The 18,249-nt window shown below is 40.7% G+C and overlaps 2 protein-coding genes, 1 long non-coding RNA gene and 1 other non-coding gene across 6 annotated transcripts; 1 reads left to right on the plus strand and 3 right to left on the minus strand.

Moving 5' to 3' along the window:
• Window positions 1-2,310: 2,310 nt before the first annotated feature.
• Window positions 2,311-11,077, minus strand: LOC121689421. 3 transcript variants are annotated; one of them, XM_042069226.1, is made up of 4 exons: window positions 6,764-6,866; window positions 6,537-6,652; window positions 5,257-5,279; window positions 2,311-5,168 (listed from the first exon to the last, which is right to left on the minus strand). In XM_042069226.1, exons 1-4 carry the CDS (start codon window positions 6,801-6,803, stop codon window positions 3,578-3,580), a joined length of 1,770 nt encoding a protein of 589 aa, XP_041925160.1. In that variant the 5' UTR covers window positions 6,804-6,866; the 3' UTR covers window positions 2,311-3,577. The 3 variants fall into 3 exon arrangements, with proteins under 3 accessions (XP_041925160.1, XP_041925163.1, XP_041925162.1); XM_042069229.1 differs by lacking the exons at window positions 6,537-6,652; window positions 6,764-6,866 and adding an exon at window positions 11,073-11,077; XM_042069228.1 differs by lacking the exons at window positions 6,537-6,652; window positions 6,764-6,866 and adding an exon at window positions 8,287-8,326.
• A 2,470-nt stretch (window positions 11,078-13,547) lies between these two features.
• Window positions 13,548-17,459, minus strand: b4gat1 (beta-1,4-glucuronyltransferase 1). The gene is made up of 2 exons (XM_042069272.1): window positions 16,180-17,459; window positions 13,548-15,777 (listed from the first exon to the last, which is right to left on the minus strand). Exons 1-2 carry the CDS (start codon window positions 17,281-17,283, stop codon window positions 15,586-15,588), a joined length of 1,296 nt encoding a protein of 431 aa, XP_041925206.1. The 5' UTR covers window positions 17,284-17,459; the 3' UTR covers window positions 13,548-15,585.
• LOC121689523 lies at window positions 13,548-17,642 on the minus strand. The gene is made up of 2 exons (XR_006024803.1): window positions 17,454-17,642; window positions 13,548-13,765 (listed from the first exon to the last, which is right to left on the minus strand). It is a non-coding gene; the product is annotated as an uncharacterized LOC121689523 (long non-coding RNA).
• Window positions 17,643-18,037: 395 nt separating this feature from the next.
• On the plus strand, window positions 18,038-18,119 carry trnas-gcu. The gene has a single exon. It is a non-coding gene; the product is annotated as a tRNA-Ser (tRNA).
• The last annotated feature ends 130 nt before the right edge of the window (window positions 18,120-18,249 follow it).

An 18,249-nucleotide genomic window follows, 5' to 3' on the forward strand; every position in this document is an offset into this window, starting at 1 on the left:
GATGATCAGATACTTAAAACCGTGTATGGGAGAAGGTAAGCTATCCACTAAAGTGTTTTAATCTCTTAATTGAATAATTCATGAGTGTATTCCAAATTTAAACACTCAAAAGCAACACATTGCCTGTGAACATTTCTTATTTTAGAAAAGTCTGGAATACATTTTATTTTACCTGGGTTGAGGAATATGGGGGCCCATCAGGACTGCCCCTGCAGGAGCCCAGGATCTGGTGCTACGCCCCTGCTTAGATATCTGACCTTAGTCAACCAAAAAGGCGTTTCAACCAAAGTCATTGACAGTCAGGGGTCAACTCCATGATGCACAATTAGGCCAATTACATTTTTGACATGCAGTGCAAACTGACAATCAACCCTAAAGATGGCTGTAATATCAATACAATAGTCAATGCGTGTACAAGTCTTCCTCAGTGTACAAGTCCTGATTTCTTCCACTGTCCATTGCTGTCTTCCATTGTTGCTACCTAGTGGTTATGTTCTCTGTTACCTGTTATGTTCACGGACATGCCCCCAAAGTGTAGCACTGTAGCTGCCTGGCTACTTTAGCTGCTGGCTGCAACATCTCAAGCTAGGTAAAACCAATTGTTTTCGGGTACAGTATTCGGTGACCTTGACAAATGGCAGATCTATGTGAAAAATCGCCGGATCTGCCAGCTCGTATGGAGCTGTGCAGTGAGAAAACTTCACTCCCTGACCCTGACATCTTCAAAGAGGTGGTAGTGACAGGTACACTCATGTCTCATGTGTTTTAGCCCTCTAACCTCCTATCTGCTTCCCATGTTTAAGGGTGCAGGCTTGAATCCAGTGCTTAAGGGCCCAAAACCAATGAAGTTAAACTGCCATGTCCCAGATTTGGACTCAGCGTTAGAGAGGGAGTGGGTGGTAATGGCATCATTACACCAAGGTGGGGTGCAATGTGTGGTCGAAAAAATGAAAGGAGAACCATGAACCATAAATATAGAAGTTTCAAAGGGCATACGCAAAAGATTGGTCATCCTAGGCCCTACGGTTCTCAAAATATTCACAGAAAACTCTACCCTACAGATCAAAATGAAAAACAATGGTTCCATGTAGGGCTGCAGCTATCGATTCTTTTTGTAATCGATTAATCTAGCACTTTATCGATCGATTAATCAGATTTTCTTATTTGCATTTTTAAACAACCAAAACAAATAATGCATAACAAAAATGACATTGCTGTAAAATGATCAAGCAATTGGCACAGAGGTATTTATTCTAACTCCAACATTTGGCTCCAAAACTAAGCCCATTTTACCCATTTAGTGTTTATAAGTGCCAGTGCCAACAATTAAATAATGTTCAAAATGCTCTCTATAAAATTGCAACCTCTTGTGCATGACTTAGCTGGGCGAACAAAGCTGTCCATACTATGTTGTGAAGTGCTGGGAGGGAGAAGAGGGAACGCAATTTAATGTAGGCTATTAATATGCACAACGAGTTTTATGCTGTAATCTAGATCTGACATCAAAGGAAATATCTGTTTTATATAGATTTTTTTACACCTGCAGCATTTGGCATTAGGCTACTAACAAATAATTTTACCATTATTAAAAAACAGCCTACCATTAGGCTACTAACAAATAATTTTACCATTAGGCTACCAAAAAATAATTTCTGGGGTGAGCCTATTTGCTATGGTAACCTGGCAACCTGTATGTGTGTGTTCACGTGCTGTGCGTGAGGAAAGATGAGGGTGCATGCATGTGTATAAGGGGTTCTTTTTTAGGCATACTGTCTTGCAATTGAACGTGAATAAGTTTACTACTTAAAAACATCAAAGCTAAACATTGATTATATCACGACATCGCTACAAATACAGTTTGTGATTAAAATCAGCCAACATCAATGTAGGCTATAGGCTACATAGATAGATAGATAGCCTACTTTATTGACGCTTGGTGAAACAGCATGGAGTGGATGTTTTTGGTTCAGATGCTTGTTCTTTACCTTTATGAGTACCTTTTACTTGAAAACTTTAGACATTATCTGCCATTTATGGACATCTTGACTTCGCAATCGCGCCAGCTAAATTCAGAATGTATCACGATTCACGCGCTAGTGGTGTGCTTCCTGAACAACTGTCCGTGTGGAACAATCAGATTCCTGCGCGTATAGTGCGCGTCATAGGAATTTAACGAGGCTTCGAAGCAGGGTTTTTGCCTCGAGTAATTTTTGTAATCGAGTTATTCGAGTAACTCGATGAATCGTTTCAGCCCTAGTTCCATGTTATCCTTGTGGGGCCCCACCCCCATTGTCATATGGAATCACAATGTGAGATAAAACGTAAAAATACTTGACGTTTTTTTGGGATAATTCATTCATTTCTTCCTATTGATCTCAAAATCAGACATACATCCTTGATTACAGCATGAAACATACATCAATGGCAAGAGCTTGTCTTTTGAATACTGAAAAAGAAAAGTCTTTATAGAAATATGCTGATTGTTTGCCATCTACAAAAAGATACAAAAGAGATATGTTCATAGACAGGCAAGGTCTACTCACACAACAAAATAAATTACAATATTACAAATGATGCCTTTAATTATTATCTGATGCCCTGATTATTACATTGCATTACATTACATTACATTTCATTTGGCTGACGCTCTTTAACCAAAGCGACTCCCAACAAGGGAAACAATCAAGGTAGAGTACAATAAGGACAAGTTAGTGCACCAGTCAGTGCTACTTCCATACAGTCAAGTGTCAGTTGTAGTCAGGTGGTGCTAGAATAAGTGCTAGAATTAGCAAGTAGGTAGGTAGTGCTACGAGAGGAGATACTCTCTGAAGAAGTATAGTGAAGGACGCTCCTGCTCTGGTTGGAACTGGTAGCGCATTCCACCAACAGGGAACAACAGATGAATAAAGTTTGGATTGCCCTAAGCGTACGAATGGCAGAGCGCAACGGTCAGTAGGTAACATATGCCTGTATGAGGGCATTCAAGTAAGTGGGAGTAGAACTAGAGAGTACTTTATAGGCAAGCGTTAAATTTAATGCGGGCGGCCACAGGTAGCCAGTGTAGCTGAGTGAGCAGCAGGGTAACGTGCCCTTTTGAGTTGGTTGAAGACCAAGCGTGCCACCGTGTTCTGGATCATCTGAAGGGGTTTCACCGTGCAGGCTGGGAGACTTGTCAGGAGAGCATTACAGTAGTAAAGTCGTGAGATGACTATGGCCTGTACCATGAGTTGGGTATTGAGTCAGGCAAGTCCTGATTTTCCGTATGTTGTAGAGTGTGAAACGACACGACCTGGCAACCGAGGTAACTCCTACATTTCTTGCAGCCCTGGTAGGTGCAACAGACGGGGTCAATTTTGATTTTGATGTGATGATGTAGTAGGTTTAGCTGGGAAGACCAGCAGTTTGGTTTTTGAGATGTTTAGCTGGAGGTGGCATGCCTTCATCCATGTAGATTTGTCTGAGAGGCAATCAGAGATCCGTGCAGAGACCAAGGAATCATCAGGTGGAAAGGACCGAAAGAGCTGTGTGTCGTCTGGGACATGAGAAGCTTTATGATCAATGTAAAGTTTCAGAAATACTAATCTGTTTTCTGAAATTTCCCCCGAAATCCACTTGAATACTTGTCAGTCGGAGCCCTATCATTTATTTCTTTCAGTTTCAGAACCTTTTCAGTTTGACCGGTTTCACTCAGCTTTGTAATCAGCATATCAAAATCAACATGGAAGTTCAGAGATTCCTGATGCAGGGCTATTTCATCCAGATCAATGATGCCTCTGTATGCTTCTTCCAACAGTTGGGACATTCGCTGTCTATTTTCAGTTAGCCTCTTCTCAATGTTCTCTTGTATGTCCACATGTTTCCCATAAACATCTTGAATCTCTCTCTTTAAATCTTCATTTGTTTTCTCGACTTCTTCGGTGACTGGCATGTAGAGTTTGTCCTCTTTTGTGTGAGCTTTATAGGAGCATCCACAAACTGTGCACATATTACCTGACATCACAGAACACCAATTTAGCCTTACTACCCATGTACAGCCAGGGAAATGGCAGTTCTTTTTGCACACATCACAGCACATTGCCTTTTCATAGCAGAATTTAAAGTGATCCTTTATTGGAACTTTCTTCATCTTTGTCTCCTTGGCAATATATGTAAAGCTCTCATTCTTGTCTAGTTTTGCCTTGTTTTCTCTCACAATGCCATTGATGCGCTCCTCTTCTTTCTCGTCCTCGTCCACCAAGTTAATGGTTGTAAACAAGTCACATAGGATTGCCTCAAGTTGCATTCTCTGCTTTAGAACATCTCCCGTCATCCTCAGGCTTTGTCCTTTGACTCGTTGTAAAAACTTTAAAAGATCCTCGGCGCTCTCTTCTCCTGAGTTCCAAATTCTTTTGTAAAGTTTAGCTTGATGTTCCTTGTGTGGCTGATTCTGTCGGTTGTTGAATAGAAAATGAATTGGTTCCCCATGCTTATGCTTGGCACATCTTGTATCTGCATTTTTGATGGCATCAAGAGCACCTGTAGGGGGCAGTCCATCCGAGTGTGTAATGAGGATCACTATGTTATCTTCTATATCTTTGCCAAATAAGGACAGAACTGATTCAAAGATGTAACGCTGGGCGTCCGTCACTCGATTCTGTGATGCTTTGACCACAAGACCAACGGCGTCAATTCGATCAATTCCTCTATATGACTCAAACAGCTCACGTAAACTGTCAGCGATGGTCTTGTCATGCTCCACACCTTGTGTGTCTCCATATCCTGGGGTGTCAATTATGGTCAAAGAAATCAACTGCTTCACATCATGGACCTCGTACACTGTGACAGCCGATGTTTGGGATGCAGACTGTTTTTCACTATCCTCCTCTGTGATCTCGAACCACACTTTTTCTTCAAATTTCACTCCTATCATGTAATTGACTAAGGCATTGATGAGAGTGGTCTTCCCTGATCCTGTTTCACCTACCAGCAAAATAGTTTTGTTGAGTTTGTTTCTGTTCTCCTCTCCATATCTCCATCGTCTGATTTTTGCATTACGTGATGTTGAACTTTCATCATGACATTTCCACTGCTTATCATGAAGATATTCTCTTGTTGTCTCAAGTCTGTAGCAGGTATGACTTCCTCTTTTTGTCAGATTAAGGGCTTCTATTGGGCCTTTTATGAAGTTGCTGAAAATTATTGGTGTAATCGTAAGTGATATGTACATTAGCCAACATATCTATAAAATAATCTATAAACAGAATGTTTGTTACTCACCGGTATGCCATGGGTATTCCTTCCTAAAAGACAACACACAGTGGATATGATTAATGCGGAGTTCTGTTTATAGAAAATGTTGATTTTAACACGCAAATAGTGTAACCTACATTTGTATACATTTTATATTCTTGAAAAAACATAGCCTGGGTGCCAGTCCGAACTTAGTCCCGCCCACAACATTTGAGGTTGGGAAGTTCGGTCTGGCATTGCTCCATTGAGGACCAACTATGCTCGCCCTAGATCCGGCGGACCAATCAAATTGGGCTTTACGATGATGGACAGGTGAGCAACAGCGCCTCGTCTATCACGTCATCTGAGCATGCTTAGGTTGATTATGTTTGCAACAAAAACTCTCTTCTAAAAAGCTTCTAAGACCCCAAAATGCATATTATTTTAATGAGGTTTTATCACTGAAAATGATTATTTCTGAAAACTTTGGCCAAAGTTGAGATGTGGGAAAACTCATGGTTTCACTTTCATCAAGGGAAAACAGCGTGTTGCATTGTGACATGTTGTTCCCTCGTTCGTTTGAAATCTCTGATTGACCAACTGTTCGAGGGATTTGCGACAGCCTTTCCCAGCTGTTTATAACATGTTTGTAGCATATCAGCGTTCAACAGAATTATTTTTAAAAACAGAGGGGATATAGGCTATCAGTTTTTTCTTAATAGCCTACCCTACTACGTATTTCTTAGATTTCGCTAATGAGTGTTGTTGGAGATATTGACGGGACAATAACTTTTACAAAAGACCAGAAAACAATGTTAAGGCATTTGTGGAGAAGAAGGATGGTTTGTGTGTTCTTCCTACATCTCACGGTAAGTTATTTCGTTGCTCTGATTGGTTAGGTCTATTCAATTGAGTGCAGAGGCATTCCCCCCCTGTATCGGTTGAAACACGCCCCATAATTACGACCCAATGAAGCAGTATCTGAGTCATATTCTGACTAGAATTGAGTATGGCTACGTCAGGCTATAAAACTATATGTAGACCTACCGAATTGAGGTAGGCCTACATGATATAACACTGCATGGTGTTGCCACCTGCTTTGCAAAACTAAAAAATGCCTCTCAAGTCCTCCATCCCCTCTTCTTGTAACTGCTTGTAAACAGCAAATCACGCCTCCCAAGGCCTCTCCTTGCCCTATTCCAGCAACACTTTGTAAACCTCATGTCTTTTACCTCAAATATAACCTTTGATCTGAACTGCTTTAAGGGTCTGAATTTCAAAACAAAAAAAAATTATGTGGAATTATAATTTCACCAAAAAACACATACCAGTACTCTGGATTTGTGATAATTTGACATATAGTGCACTGTAAACAGACACTGTAATCTCCTGTAATGTGTGCTGTAATCTCCAGACTGACCCACCTCTGGCCACCAGCTCTTCTCTGATAAGGATAAAAAAAAGAATACATGACTAGAAACTAGATACTCAGGAGATTCTGCATTCATATTTCTTCAATCAGTTCAGAATCTCAGTTTTTCTTTCATCAACTCACTTGACATTTCCCTACTTGAATTCATGGAGCATGTTGACATTCAAGGCTAGTGCATAGGGATACCACCAGATGGCCACTCCAAACAGAAATGTTAGTATGTTGGGCCTCATTTAAGTGCACCTAATGCCTTGTAGCACATTTGGGCCCTGTTTGTTCAGATGTAAATTGACACATTAGAGCCTGTAAGATTTACATGAAAAAGAAAATGCCCAAAAAGGGTGTGACAGAAAGCTAAAGGGATAAAATACCACACTGTTGAGTTACTTAGATAACCTTAGTTAATATTCTATTATTAGATAAGCTAAGTTACAAACAATCAATTCAGAGACATTTTACATTGATGCCAGATGAATGAGTGTAACTGAGAACTGATTGTGTGTGTGCTTACATCTCCTACCACACATGCGCACATTTTACCCCTAATGGTAAAACGAAGCTTAAAAACATCATTATCCATATCAACACAAATGCAAGATTTTCTAAACTTCACTGAGATCCACAAAATATGTCCATGCTGTTCTTGAAATCTTGTGGACCAATAAACCATTCTATTGAAACCCTGTTTCAATCACCACATTTACATGCACTTCAGTAGTTGGGATTTTAAAGTATCTTAGTTTTGTATCTGCACATGTAAACATTGTATCCAAATTTTCAAAACACTGGATAAGCGTTTATCCCGTTTTTTTAAGAAAACCTATAAAGAAACAGTAATTCCTTTCTTAAAATGTAATAATTAAAAGACATAAAAGACAACACCGAATGATTACTCAGTGATAGTGATACTAGTCAAGATTCTTGAAGTAATCCCAAACTGTGCGCGCACACATATATTTCCTTTTAGGGCCAAAATGCCCGACCACAGGGCTCGATAGGGCCCTCGTAGAGTATTAACACCCAAATAGTTAACACTCCTCAGAGCTCCAGAGAAACACAGTAGAGCTGTAACTCTTCAGCCGTAAAGAACAAGCCGTTACACTCTGGCTATGACCTATCTGTCTATTCTGTTGAATGACAGGGCAACTATTTCACAGAATCCCCCTTTTGCCCAACTAAGACGTACTCGGAAACAATAGTACTAACCCCAAAGAGTGCTCTGTGAACTGAGTAATGAGGATCTTACCACAAACCGCACTCAGACAAGTTACAAAGATTGGCCTTAAACAGACAATCACAAAGCAGTACAAAATCACATCCATGATGACGTGACACACATAACCCATGGGTCTGAAACTAGTAAAATTTTAGCAGAAAGACTTTCCCAGATTCAAAAATGTGTAACTCAATGATAATGACCCTAGTCAAACGCCCAGTGAGCAGCACTCTATAAGTTAATAGTTCATTGTTAAACTGTTGTTTTACAGATGTTTTACTTTGTTATTTAAGAGTAAAACAATTATTCTTATTTTTGGCATAATGAATTACTTCATAAACTCTAACGGCTTCAGTTTTCAAAACAAATCACATAAAAATACATAAGAAACTGTTTACAAAAATAGTAAGAATGGTGTGAAATTGCTTACATGTGTTCTGAAGGTGAGCTCAGGTGAGTGTGTTAGGATTATTCTTGATAATCTTGTTTTGGTAAACCCCACCTACGTACAGATCACGTGATTTCAGAGATGTAAGTTGAATTCTTTCTATTTATGCATTTATCTCTCATCCTTTGCAGTAGTCCTTTAGCTCATGCATGCTTGGGGCATTTAGTATTTATAAAGTATATAGTATTTTCCTCTGGAACTGTAATTGTAGAGACAAATAATACTTGTGTCAGTAATTGCATGAAGACGAAACAAACATTCTTGGTGAAAGAGGGTCTGTCTGCACACGGCTACTACTACAAAAGATTAGTCATTCTTTCCAAACAGAGAGAGAGAGAGAGCGTACATGATGATGCCAACTGGTCAGAGATAGAATGTGGCATATAACAGTGCATATAAAAAAGTTACAAGAAACTAACACACCAAAACAGCTCCTGTTTAACATTTAATGTACGTAAAGTTGTGCTCTTCTTCAGACTTTCACACTGAACACATAGTCAACACGTATGGGTACAGTGGAGGAAATAAACAGTCACATAAATTCTGAAAAACGGGTATAGATAGAGCAAATTTCCAGTGTTTGTCAATGACTGCTAATGTTAGCTGTTGCATCCACTGACTCAGGGTCGGACTGGGAACAAAATCCCCCCCTGATTACCCCCATAAATAACAAACACATAGTATTATGCTGTAGCAACACTTCATAAGCTGAACCCAAACATTTAGATTTGGACCTATAGCCTAATCACAATAACACGGGTGTCCGGGGGTGTCTCTCTCTGGGATTTTTTTTTTCTAATTCTGGTTGCTAATCACACCATTTTAAAGTGATTTGAGAGGGACAGGATTCAGGGATAGGCTACTAAAGACAGGCTCATCTTCTGTCTGTCTCACGTCATGTTACTGCATGCATTAAAACCACATGACACTGCTTGACTAAATGAAAAATATAGGCTACTGTATGGACCTCGTCATAGTTGACAGAAATTACGTTTTGTAGAAACACAACCACAGCCTTTATTTGGTGCTCCTTTACTTTGGTTATAGGCCTAGTCCGCGATTCACATTAACTGTAGGCTATCACCACAAGTGTATAGGCCTACTTAACGTTTTTGCCCAAGTTTGTGTGCTGTCATCACATTTTGCAAAATTAGGCTACCTTCGTTACTAACCTACAGGGGCGTGCAGAGACCTTTCAAGGGGCAGGGGCTCAAATTTAAAAAAAGGGCACATGGAAAAAAAATGTGTTAACTTTATTTAAAACTTAATTTTGATTAAAACCCAATAGAGAATACATAGGCTACATGACAGAGCTGTAACACATTTTTCTCATTTCTCTCCTTGGTTCTGAAAATTCAATAGGAGTGCATGTACTGTAGGCCTACTGTAGCCAGGGCACAGATAGATAGGTCTTTTCAGTTTTCATTAGGCTATTGTCTACACAGAGATCATAGGCTATAAGGCTACATCTTATTGATTAAATTCAAAGCTAATTTTTAATAGCCTAGAAATCTAGACGCACCCTAGCGGCAGCAAATTTATTGCCTAGTCTGGCTTGTCAGGCTATAATTTTAATGTTTATCACAGTGAACTCATTAGCAAGCTGGTGTCTTGCAGATTCACGTGCTGTGCGTGTGGCCACTGAGTGAAATTATGCGTAATGTAGCCTACTGTAAACAGAGAACGTGTGGAGTTGGGTTAGTTAAACAACTACAGTAGCCTATGTCGTCGGCTTATGACGATTTAGAAAAGGTTTACCTACTCTGTTTTATGAACTAGGTCTACTAACCTAAGCTACTATAACATAGTCACCTAAACAGAATATGTTAGGCCTATGAACGTTCAGCCTTAGATTTTCAAAGCTGCCAGGTTACTGAAATGGATGGACCATGACATGGTTAAAACGGGTTTGATAGCCTACTTCATTAAACATGAAACAACTTTAAACATTTTATTCTCTATCTCTAAGCTGAATACTATTGCATGTTCAGATAGGCTAACTGCCAATTGACTTTACCGTGCTCCCAAACGTCTCCTGCAGCACTGTGCCTGCGTGCATCTTTTGAGAGTTCACTGAATGTATGACGTCACGGATTGGTGGCCGCAAGGCATTTCAATTAACACAGAAAATTTTTATTTTTGTAAATTTCTAATTTCAAACTATTAATGAGACATTTTAGCGAATATTCACGTTGGAACTAGCGGAAGTATTACACATTTTAAAAAGTAAAAAACGGTTCTTGTCAAAAGGGCACTTGGACATAAAAGGGGCAAAAGGGCAAGTGCTAGAGCCCCTGTAGCCCCCCTTCTCTGCACGTGCCTGCTAACCTACCAGTTGAAACTTTCATAACTTTGCATCGACTCGCGATTATTGTATTATTGTATGCCTAGGCTACTATATAGGAAATACTTTAAAGTTCCTTTTGAGTAGGATCAGCTCCAAAAATTAATGGGTTTTCTTTAACCTGTGCTACACTTTTCCACCAAGTTGTGCGAAAAATGTAGGCTACCCGTAGTTTCTTTATGTTGACAGAACCGCACTACATGCCTTACATGGTGCAGTAAATGGAAGCTCGTGGTAGCGCGTGCAACTAACTTCCATAATTCCATATTTATGGAATAAAACTAGACCTCTGATTGCTGTTTACGGTTAAACTGCGATGATGTGAACATCAGCCAGCGGAGGGTACTTACACAGCCCAGTCTACCATGCACTCGTATATGGATATATTTCCCCACAAACCTAGCGGCTGCTTGGACAAATCCACTTGAGGGGTGGGGCAGGGGGGCGCGATCGTAACACACTGAACCTGTTATGAAGAGGGCAACATGATTGACCTGTCACCCCCCCAAGCCAAATGGATGCAACTGCATTTATAGGCTAGGCCTAGGCCTACACGACGGGCCGCAAATAGGCTAAAAAAAAAAAAATCCCGGAGGTCACCGGCCCACACGTGGACCGGCCCACCGGGCATTTGCCCGGTTGTACAGATTACCAGTCCGAGCCTGCACTGACTTCATGTTACCTCTAGACTTAGACTTAGGCTTTTTTTTCTTCTTGGTCAGTGTTGTTATCATTTTCAGTGGCATAAAAAATGTGATGTGTCATCGATGCACTGAACCACACCTCATTTTTCACCAGCATGCCCATGGGTGTGCAAGTTCATTTGCTATTTAAACAGTGTGCTCATCTGGTATATAACTGCGTTGGCTACAAACTAGCAAAGATGTGGTGGTGTGATGTTTATTTCACAAATAACTACACACATCATAGGTTATTTATTGTCTTTCATACATTAATCTTAATCTGACTGGACACAACTATGTATATGCATATGTGTTTTTTCTTTTGAATTATTAGATTGACATTTAATCTTTTTCAGTGATCAGTGAGGGCTATTTAGTTTTGTTTTGGAGTTTGACATGGAGATGTTTTGCTGGAAGAACAACATGCCTGGCAATGTTCCATAGCAAATGAGAAACTGATTAGTATCTTTCATGAACTGTCCTTGTACTTTCAGTTACTGTGGTGCATGATAATGAAGTGCTTACACTGAAACCAGAAGGTTGATGAGTATACTTTTATTATACTTTCTCTTTCTGTTAAAGGTGCCCTAAGCAATGCTGGGTAACGTCACTTCTGTTGACTTTCAAAGAAAACAGCTAGCTCACAGCAATTGAAACTCTCCTTAACGCGCATCTCGTCTTTGATTTGCTGGAACAGTTTGTTATGTTTTTATCAGCTAGGTTTGCCCAGGTTGTTTTTGTTGCCGTTTTTGGAGCCTGGGCTGTCCACAGAGATCGGGGTTTTTTTCGTGTATTCAGGACACAGCTAGCGGTTGATTAGGTGATGTTTGCAGTGACATAAAATGTTTTAGCCTAAAAAACGTGTGGCATCGCTTAGAGCACCTTTAAGATTGTGGGATATCAATATGTACTTGTTTTTTTAATGACATTCCGTGACGACAAAGAGGCTAGAATTATTGATGAGTAATAGAAGGTGTTTCACTCAGACTTAACGTCTCTGCTAAAATTGACTGAGTGACTGTCACAAACGCTGTGAAGTAAAAGTGTTCTAAAACCTTGCAAACATGACATCGTTTTTTAATGAAGTGCAAAGTCCAATTCAAAGTGCCAAAACCACTAATCATAGGAGCATAAGCCTGATGAATAGCTGACATTTACATAACGCCTGTTCTCCAACCGCATAGCGGTACAAAATATGACTGCCGCTCAGTCCTGTACATCCGTTCCGTGAAAATAAATCATACTTGTCAATTTGTCTACATCTCTTACTCCATACCCCACTCTTGAAACGTTGTGCGTGTTTGTGTGTGTGTCTGCGTGTGGATGCATGTGTGTGATTGTCAATTTGTCCGATAGTCTAGTGTATGTACAGTACCCTCCAGAATTATTGCCACCTCTGCTAAGTTGACTAAAAACCGGTATAAAAAATGATCTGTTGGTGATTTATTGTAATCTCACAATAAAAAAAATCCAACCTTGAAGGAAGCAAATGTATTTTGAGAAAAAGGAAAATCTCATAAAAAAATAAATATTTTTAACTAAAACATGTTGCTCACAATTATTGGCACCCCCCCAAAATCTTCAAAAGTGACCTCACTGCTAATAGATTATTTAGAGGGCATGCCAGGAGAAAAGCCTGTCCAGTTATTGAATTACCAATGTAAACAGCAGGAGTTACTGAATGGTACAGTGACTTTGTCTGGAAGTGTGGTCTATTGTCAGATGAAATGAAAATTGCACTCTTTGGCTAGAAACATTTTAGTTGTGTTTGGCATACATAGAAGAATGGCTATACTGAAAAGAACCCCATGCCTAATGAGAATTATGGTGGAGGGGCTGTGCTATTGTGGGGCTGTTTTTATTCCCAAAGGCCTTGGGAACCTAATTAAGGTGCATTCATTTACAGCTGTATTGAATATTGTCCTAAATAATATGCATTGTTTGCAGGACTTTTTTGAAGACTCCCTTTACATTACTGCTTAGACCATCTAAGGTAAACACAGGGCCTACTGCCTCCTGCTGGCTGACTTCCATATAGGCTACCTTGTGGTTTGATGTGCACTGCAGACATGTACACTCCCAGGCAGAGTCAGAGTCATATAAAGGTACTCTGGACATTAACCTTCTCATAGTCTCACAATTGTACACATGCACATTTCCTTTTCCTTCTCACATACACAAATAAAACAAACAAATGAAAATGAGAGAACACAAGGTTCAATAATAACAGCTTTTATTAAGATACCAAACCCAGGCAAAATATCAACAAACAAACAGATAAATAACTGCATACCTATAAATAGAAAACAACACAAAATCATTTTGCAAACAGTAACTTGTGGTGGGCTTGATGTGCTCGTTGATGCAGTGAGCCATTCAGCACTGGTAGTGTTATTGGGGGCAACGCTGAACTGAAGTGAACTCTGCAGGACAGCTGCAGGAAAGGATTGCAAAGGTTACAAATGAATAGAAGCACTCGCATGTAAAAACCTCAGAAATTGTATAGACTTTCAATGCAATACAACAGTGCCTCAAAAGCCATGACAACACGTGATTAAGTACCGCAACCTCAAAATGATGTTTTATGTCGATTTGTTACTAAATATGTAGAACGTTTCCTCAATAAATAGCAAAATCACAATACAAAATAACTATGAATTCTAATCATAGCAACAGTTTAATCTGACACTTAAAACCATGTATGGGAGAAGGCAAGATATGTTCTTTAGTGTTTTTAATCTCTTAAAAAAAAAAACGAGTGTATTCCAAACATAAATACACAAAAGCAACACATAGGTTCAACTAATCTGAAATTCCCACCACAAATCACCATCATCAGTGCAAACACACAAAAAAAGTAAAAGATAAAATCACCACAATTTGCTCAGTTTGTAGTGTACTTAAATATCTAACCTCAGTCAATCAAAAAGGCATTTCAACCAGACACTGACTGGGGTCACCTCCAAGACCTAATGCACAACAAATGGGCCAACTGCCAACGTGCCACCTGAAATTTTCTAAAAGGGACACACCAAGGACTTGCAGTGCAAACTGACAATGCTCCATCAACCCTCAAGAGGGCTGTAATGTCAATAAAATTGTCACAGAGTGAAAAAAACAGCTTCCAGTCGTCCAGTGTGCAAGTCCAACAAAATGTCCACAGCTGTGACCGATCTCCCCATCTTCCGCTGTCCGTATCTTCTAAGACATCAGCAAGCGAATTCGACAGGCAGGTCTCATTTCGTGCCACTTTGAGAGTATTTGTTCATAGACTAGACTGTTATCCCAAGGATCGATCATAATGCTGCAACTAAAAGATGGATGGTGAACAGAGCATTGTTTCTCTGAGAGTCCACAAACCCTCTGTCGTGATCCACTGCTGCTACCTGGTGGTTCCTGTTTTCATGGTTATGTTTCCACATTTTGGGCCCAAGTTCTGCAGCAATATAGGTAAGCGGGAAGCTACGTCAAGGCAGGAACTTTGAAATGGGCGAGACCTCTCTGGTGAAGTGAAATTGAATAAACCAATCACATGCAACCAGTGATAATATCTGATCTATCTATCTATCTAATTAACTTCGGCCAGACTCTGCCCCCTTTTTGAGTCCGATTTCACTCTGGCCACAGTACGCATGCACTGTCGGCAAAATACACTGCCAAACTGGCACTCTGTATGTCCTCTAAAGACAGTGTTTTCCATGTTGGCCAGTTCAGTTCTACTTTCTGTTTTGTTTTGTATTGTGAAAACAGGTGATCCACCTACATTAGTGCTACATGGTTTTATCATTTTAACAAGCATGAAATGTGTTGATATCACTCAGACATTTATGAAAATATACAACATATATTTTGGAAAAAAAAAAAAAAAAAAAAAAAAAAAAAAACTTATTAGCATACAAGCACACTGGACACAAGTGAATGAAGTTGTGTTTTTTTGATTTAGTGTTTGACTCAGAGTAACTGTTAATCAATGTAAAAATGACCTGAAACTCAAACCAATCTCCTAGTTTACATATGTTCTCACTTCGTTTGAAAAACTATCAACTCCTCAAAATAAAAAAAGGCAAAAAAATAAATAAATCCACTTTGAATTTTGCGCCTCTCTACAACTGTCTTTACATCGTTGGGGGCCATTTTGTTGTTTTATTTGTGGTTTGTGTTCATATTAATGCTTTATGCTGTATTTATTTGTTATCGATTATCTAATGGAAGCCTTCACAGTAGAGAGTGTGTGTGTGTGTGTGTGTGTGTGTGTCAGCAACGTCTGGGAGAGGTTGGGTACTTGGTCTTCAGGCCTTCCTTGAAGCTGCGGAACAGCACACGGTTACGTCGGTTCTCCTCGTCTTTGCGGCTGTGGAACTCGCCCTGCACCTTGAAGCCACGGTGCACCACAAACGCCGAGTTGAGCACGGAAAAACGGTAGCCAGCTATATGCAGCTCACAGGCCTGGAAGAGAGGACAGAAAACAGCACAGGAGAAAGGAGAAAGAGTGGAGAGAACAGGAGGACAAGGAGAGGAATGGTCCATGAAAAGGAAAGGAGGAAAGCAGAGGAAGCAAGAGAGATAGAGAAGAGGATGAAAATGTTATTACAATCTTTTGTCCTCTCAGTGTGAACATCAAAGATTGTCAATGTGTGTGTTTCCTGGATGTGAAGACGTTCATTGTTTATGAACAATGGGCAGCCTTTCAGTGGGATTTTGCCTTGACTATTTCGCCTGTTGGCCTTTCTCGTTTCTCAAAAGATGTCTATGTCCACACACTATTTTTCACGTGTGTGTGTGTGTGTGTGTGTATGCTTATGCTCTTGTGCACATTCGTATTTATGTGTGGGTGTGTCCCAAACCCACCTGGCTGATGCGGTTGAATCCATACTGCCTGAAGTTCTCGTCATACAGTGGCACGGATCGAGCACTGATATAGAAGGGTTCCCACGGGTCGACCCAGTTCAGCGTGTAGGCCACGTCCAGCTGGTCCGGCCCGTGCTCGTGCTGGTTCACCCACCGTGAGTAGTTGGTGGGCGCCTGGCACCGCGGGCACAGCTCCTCGTAGAAGGGCCTCACCTCGCCCACCTGGTACAGCTGCACCAGCTCTGGCTTGGTGGCGGGGAGCTTTCGTGTGTGGCGGATCTCAAAGGCGGGGAGCACGAACACTTCTTCTGTATTTGGCCTCCGCCTCGCCACCATGTCGAGGAACTGCTGGTGCAAGCTATCGCTGGGAACCATGTCCATGTCGATGACCAGGATGAAGGCGGCATCTGTGCCACTGCGGGCCACGTTACGCAGTAAGTTGTTAGGGTAGGAGATATTGCTCCCGATGGCATAGTTTTTATACTTGTCTCTGTGAGAGCCTAGCTTGGCAAATACCCCAGCACAGTCTTCGAGGCCTGAGAAATGCTCTCGGTCCTGTTCTGGGAAACTCGCGGTTTCCTCCGACGGGCAGACCAGGTGAAAGTCCACCAGAGCTTGGATGTGAGGGCAAAAGATGCTAAGGGCGTACACGAGCGCCGTGGCAAATTTGACATCTTGCCCGTGTGCAAAAATGGCAATAGAGAGGGGATTTTTCCAACGCTCTAACAGGGAGTCTAGGTGGTGCAGATTGTTAATGGTGGTGTGCGTAGCAAGCACGAGTGTGTTCGTACTTGTGCCTGATCCAGGCTTTTGATTGGTCGAGAAGTCACTTTTTACCAAGTTTTTATAAACTCGGTACTGCCCGCTGGCGTCGAAAATGCCGCCAGTGGACAGAGAGTACCGGAGGTGTTCTTTTTTAGAGTTTTTCTCAGTCTGGTGGGCATTTCTCTTGCTCCCACCACCAAACAACTCGAAGTATTTATAGCGCTGTTGTTTACCGTGGAATCTCGACAGGAATGACAGATAGATCAACTGCAATAACGCTACAATGAACAGGGCACTCAGAATCACTTTGAAAACGGAACATTTTTTCGAAAAATGCATTATAGAAGTTAATGTGTGTGACTGTAACAACAGCTGTTATCATCTGTCTCGTACGCTAATTAGTAACGTTTAAGTGTTGCGCATCAGCAAGGCATAGCTAGCTTAGCTCGCTGCTGGTTGCATTGAAGCTTGCATTGTGGTTCTCCCTCAGATGTAGGCTATAACGTTACCTGTTCGCATGCACTCGTTGATATGTCCATGCCACTGGAGTCGGGGTGGTAATTAGCCACATCATATTCATATTTAGACACCATGTCAATTATACTCAGTAAAACCCGATTATGAACATTTCAAAACAGCTAAACGCTCCAAGGTAACTCAGAGGCGACGTCGGATGATGCGGCGGGTGCGTGCTTCTGCCGTAACTATCCTAAGAGAGGAGCAAGACAAAACATGATATTCCTTTAGCTTTATAAATACCGGTATTTGAGTCATTAAATTGCATTTTAAATTAATTTAGGTAAAATCGTTTAATAGACTTATTATAATATAATAATATGTTTGAAGGTGTTCTGTGTGATTTTTTGTCATTAGTATAGTGTAGGAAACAAAATAACCACAATCGCTCATGTTATCTTACATAACAGTTTTTGTGAAATGTAGACACCCACTGGAGCTTAGGTGTCCCACATTAGACACTGAGTCATTAGGACAAATGAGTATACATGCGGGGAAAATTAAAACCATTTCATCCATCAGAATGTTGTGGTCGCGTTTCTACAAATATTATGGTTATCTGTTTTGGCGCACATGAGACGAGGTGGCCGAGTGGTTAAGGCGATGGACTGCTAATCCATTGTGCTCTGCACGCGTGGGTTCGAATCCCATCCTCGTCGACAAATCTTTTCAGGATTAGAGTGATCACTGAGTGAGAAAATAATCCAGACAGCATGCCCCCAGAGTGTAGCATTATAGTTGCCTGGAAGCACTAACTCGACAACCTAGCAAATCCATCTAGGTAAAACT

This window comes from Alosa sapidissima, chromosome 18 (genome assembly GCF_018492685.1).
Source record: "Alosa sapidissima isolate fAloSap1 chromosome 18, fAloSap1.pri, whole genome shotgun sequence".
Classification (NCBI taxonomy): Eukaryota; Metazoa; Chordata; class Actinopteri; order Clupeiformes; family Clupeidae; genus Alosa; species Alosa sapidissima.

Bases quoted from the DNA above. Each gene is read 5' to 3' on its own strand.
- b4gat1 (XM_042069272.1), bottom strand. From the start codon at position 17,283: ATGCATTTTTCGAAAAAATGTTCCGTTTTCAAAGTGATTCTGAGTGCC. The intron at 15,778-16,179 runs GTGGGTTTGGGA...CCTCTCTTCCAG, and splicing joins GATTCAACCGCATCAGCCAG to GCCTGTGAGCTGCATATAGC.
- LOC121689421 (XM_042069226.1), bottom strand. From the start codon at position 6,803: ATGTCAACATGCTCCATGAATTCAAGTAGGGAAATGTCAA. The intron at 6,653-6,763 runs GTGAGTTGATGA...TATCCTTATCAG, and splicing joins TTCAAGTAGGGAAATGTCAA to AGAAGAGCTGGTGGCCAGAG. The intron at 5,280-6,536 runs GTATGTGTTTTT...GTTGTCTTTTAG, and splicing joins ATCACAAATCCAGAGTACTG to GAAGGAATACCCATGGCATA.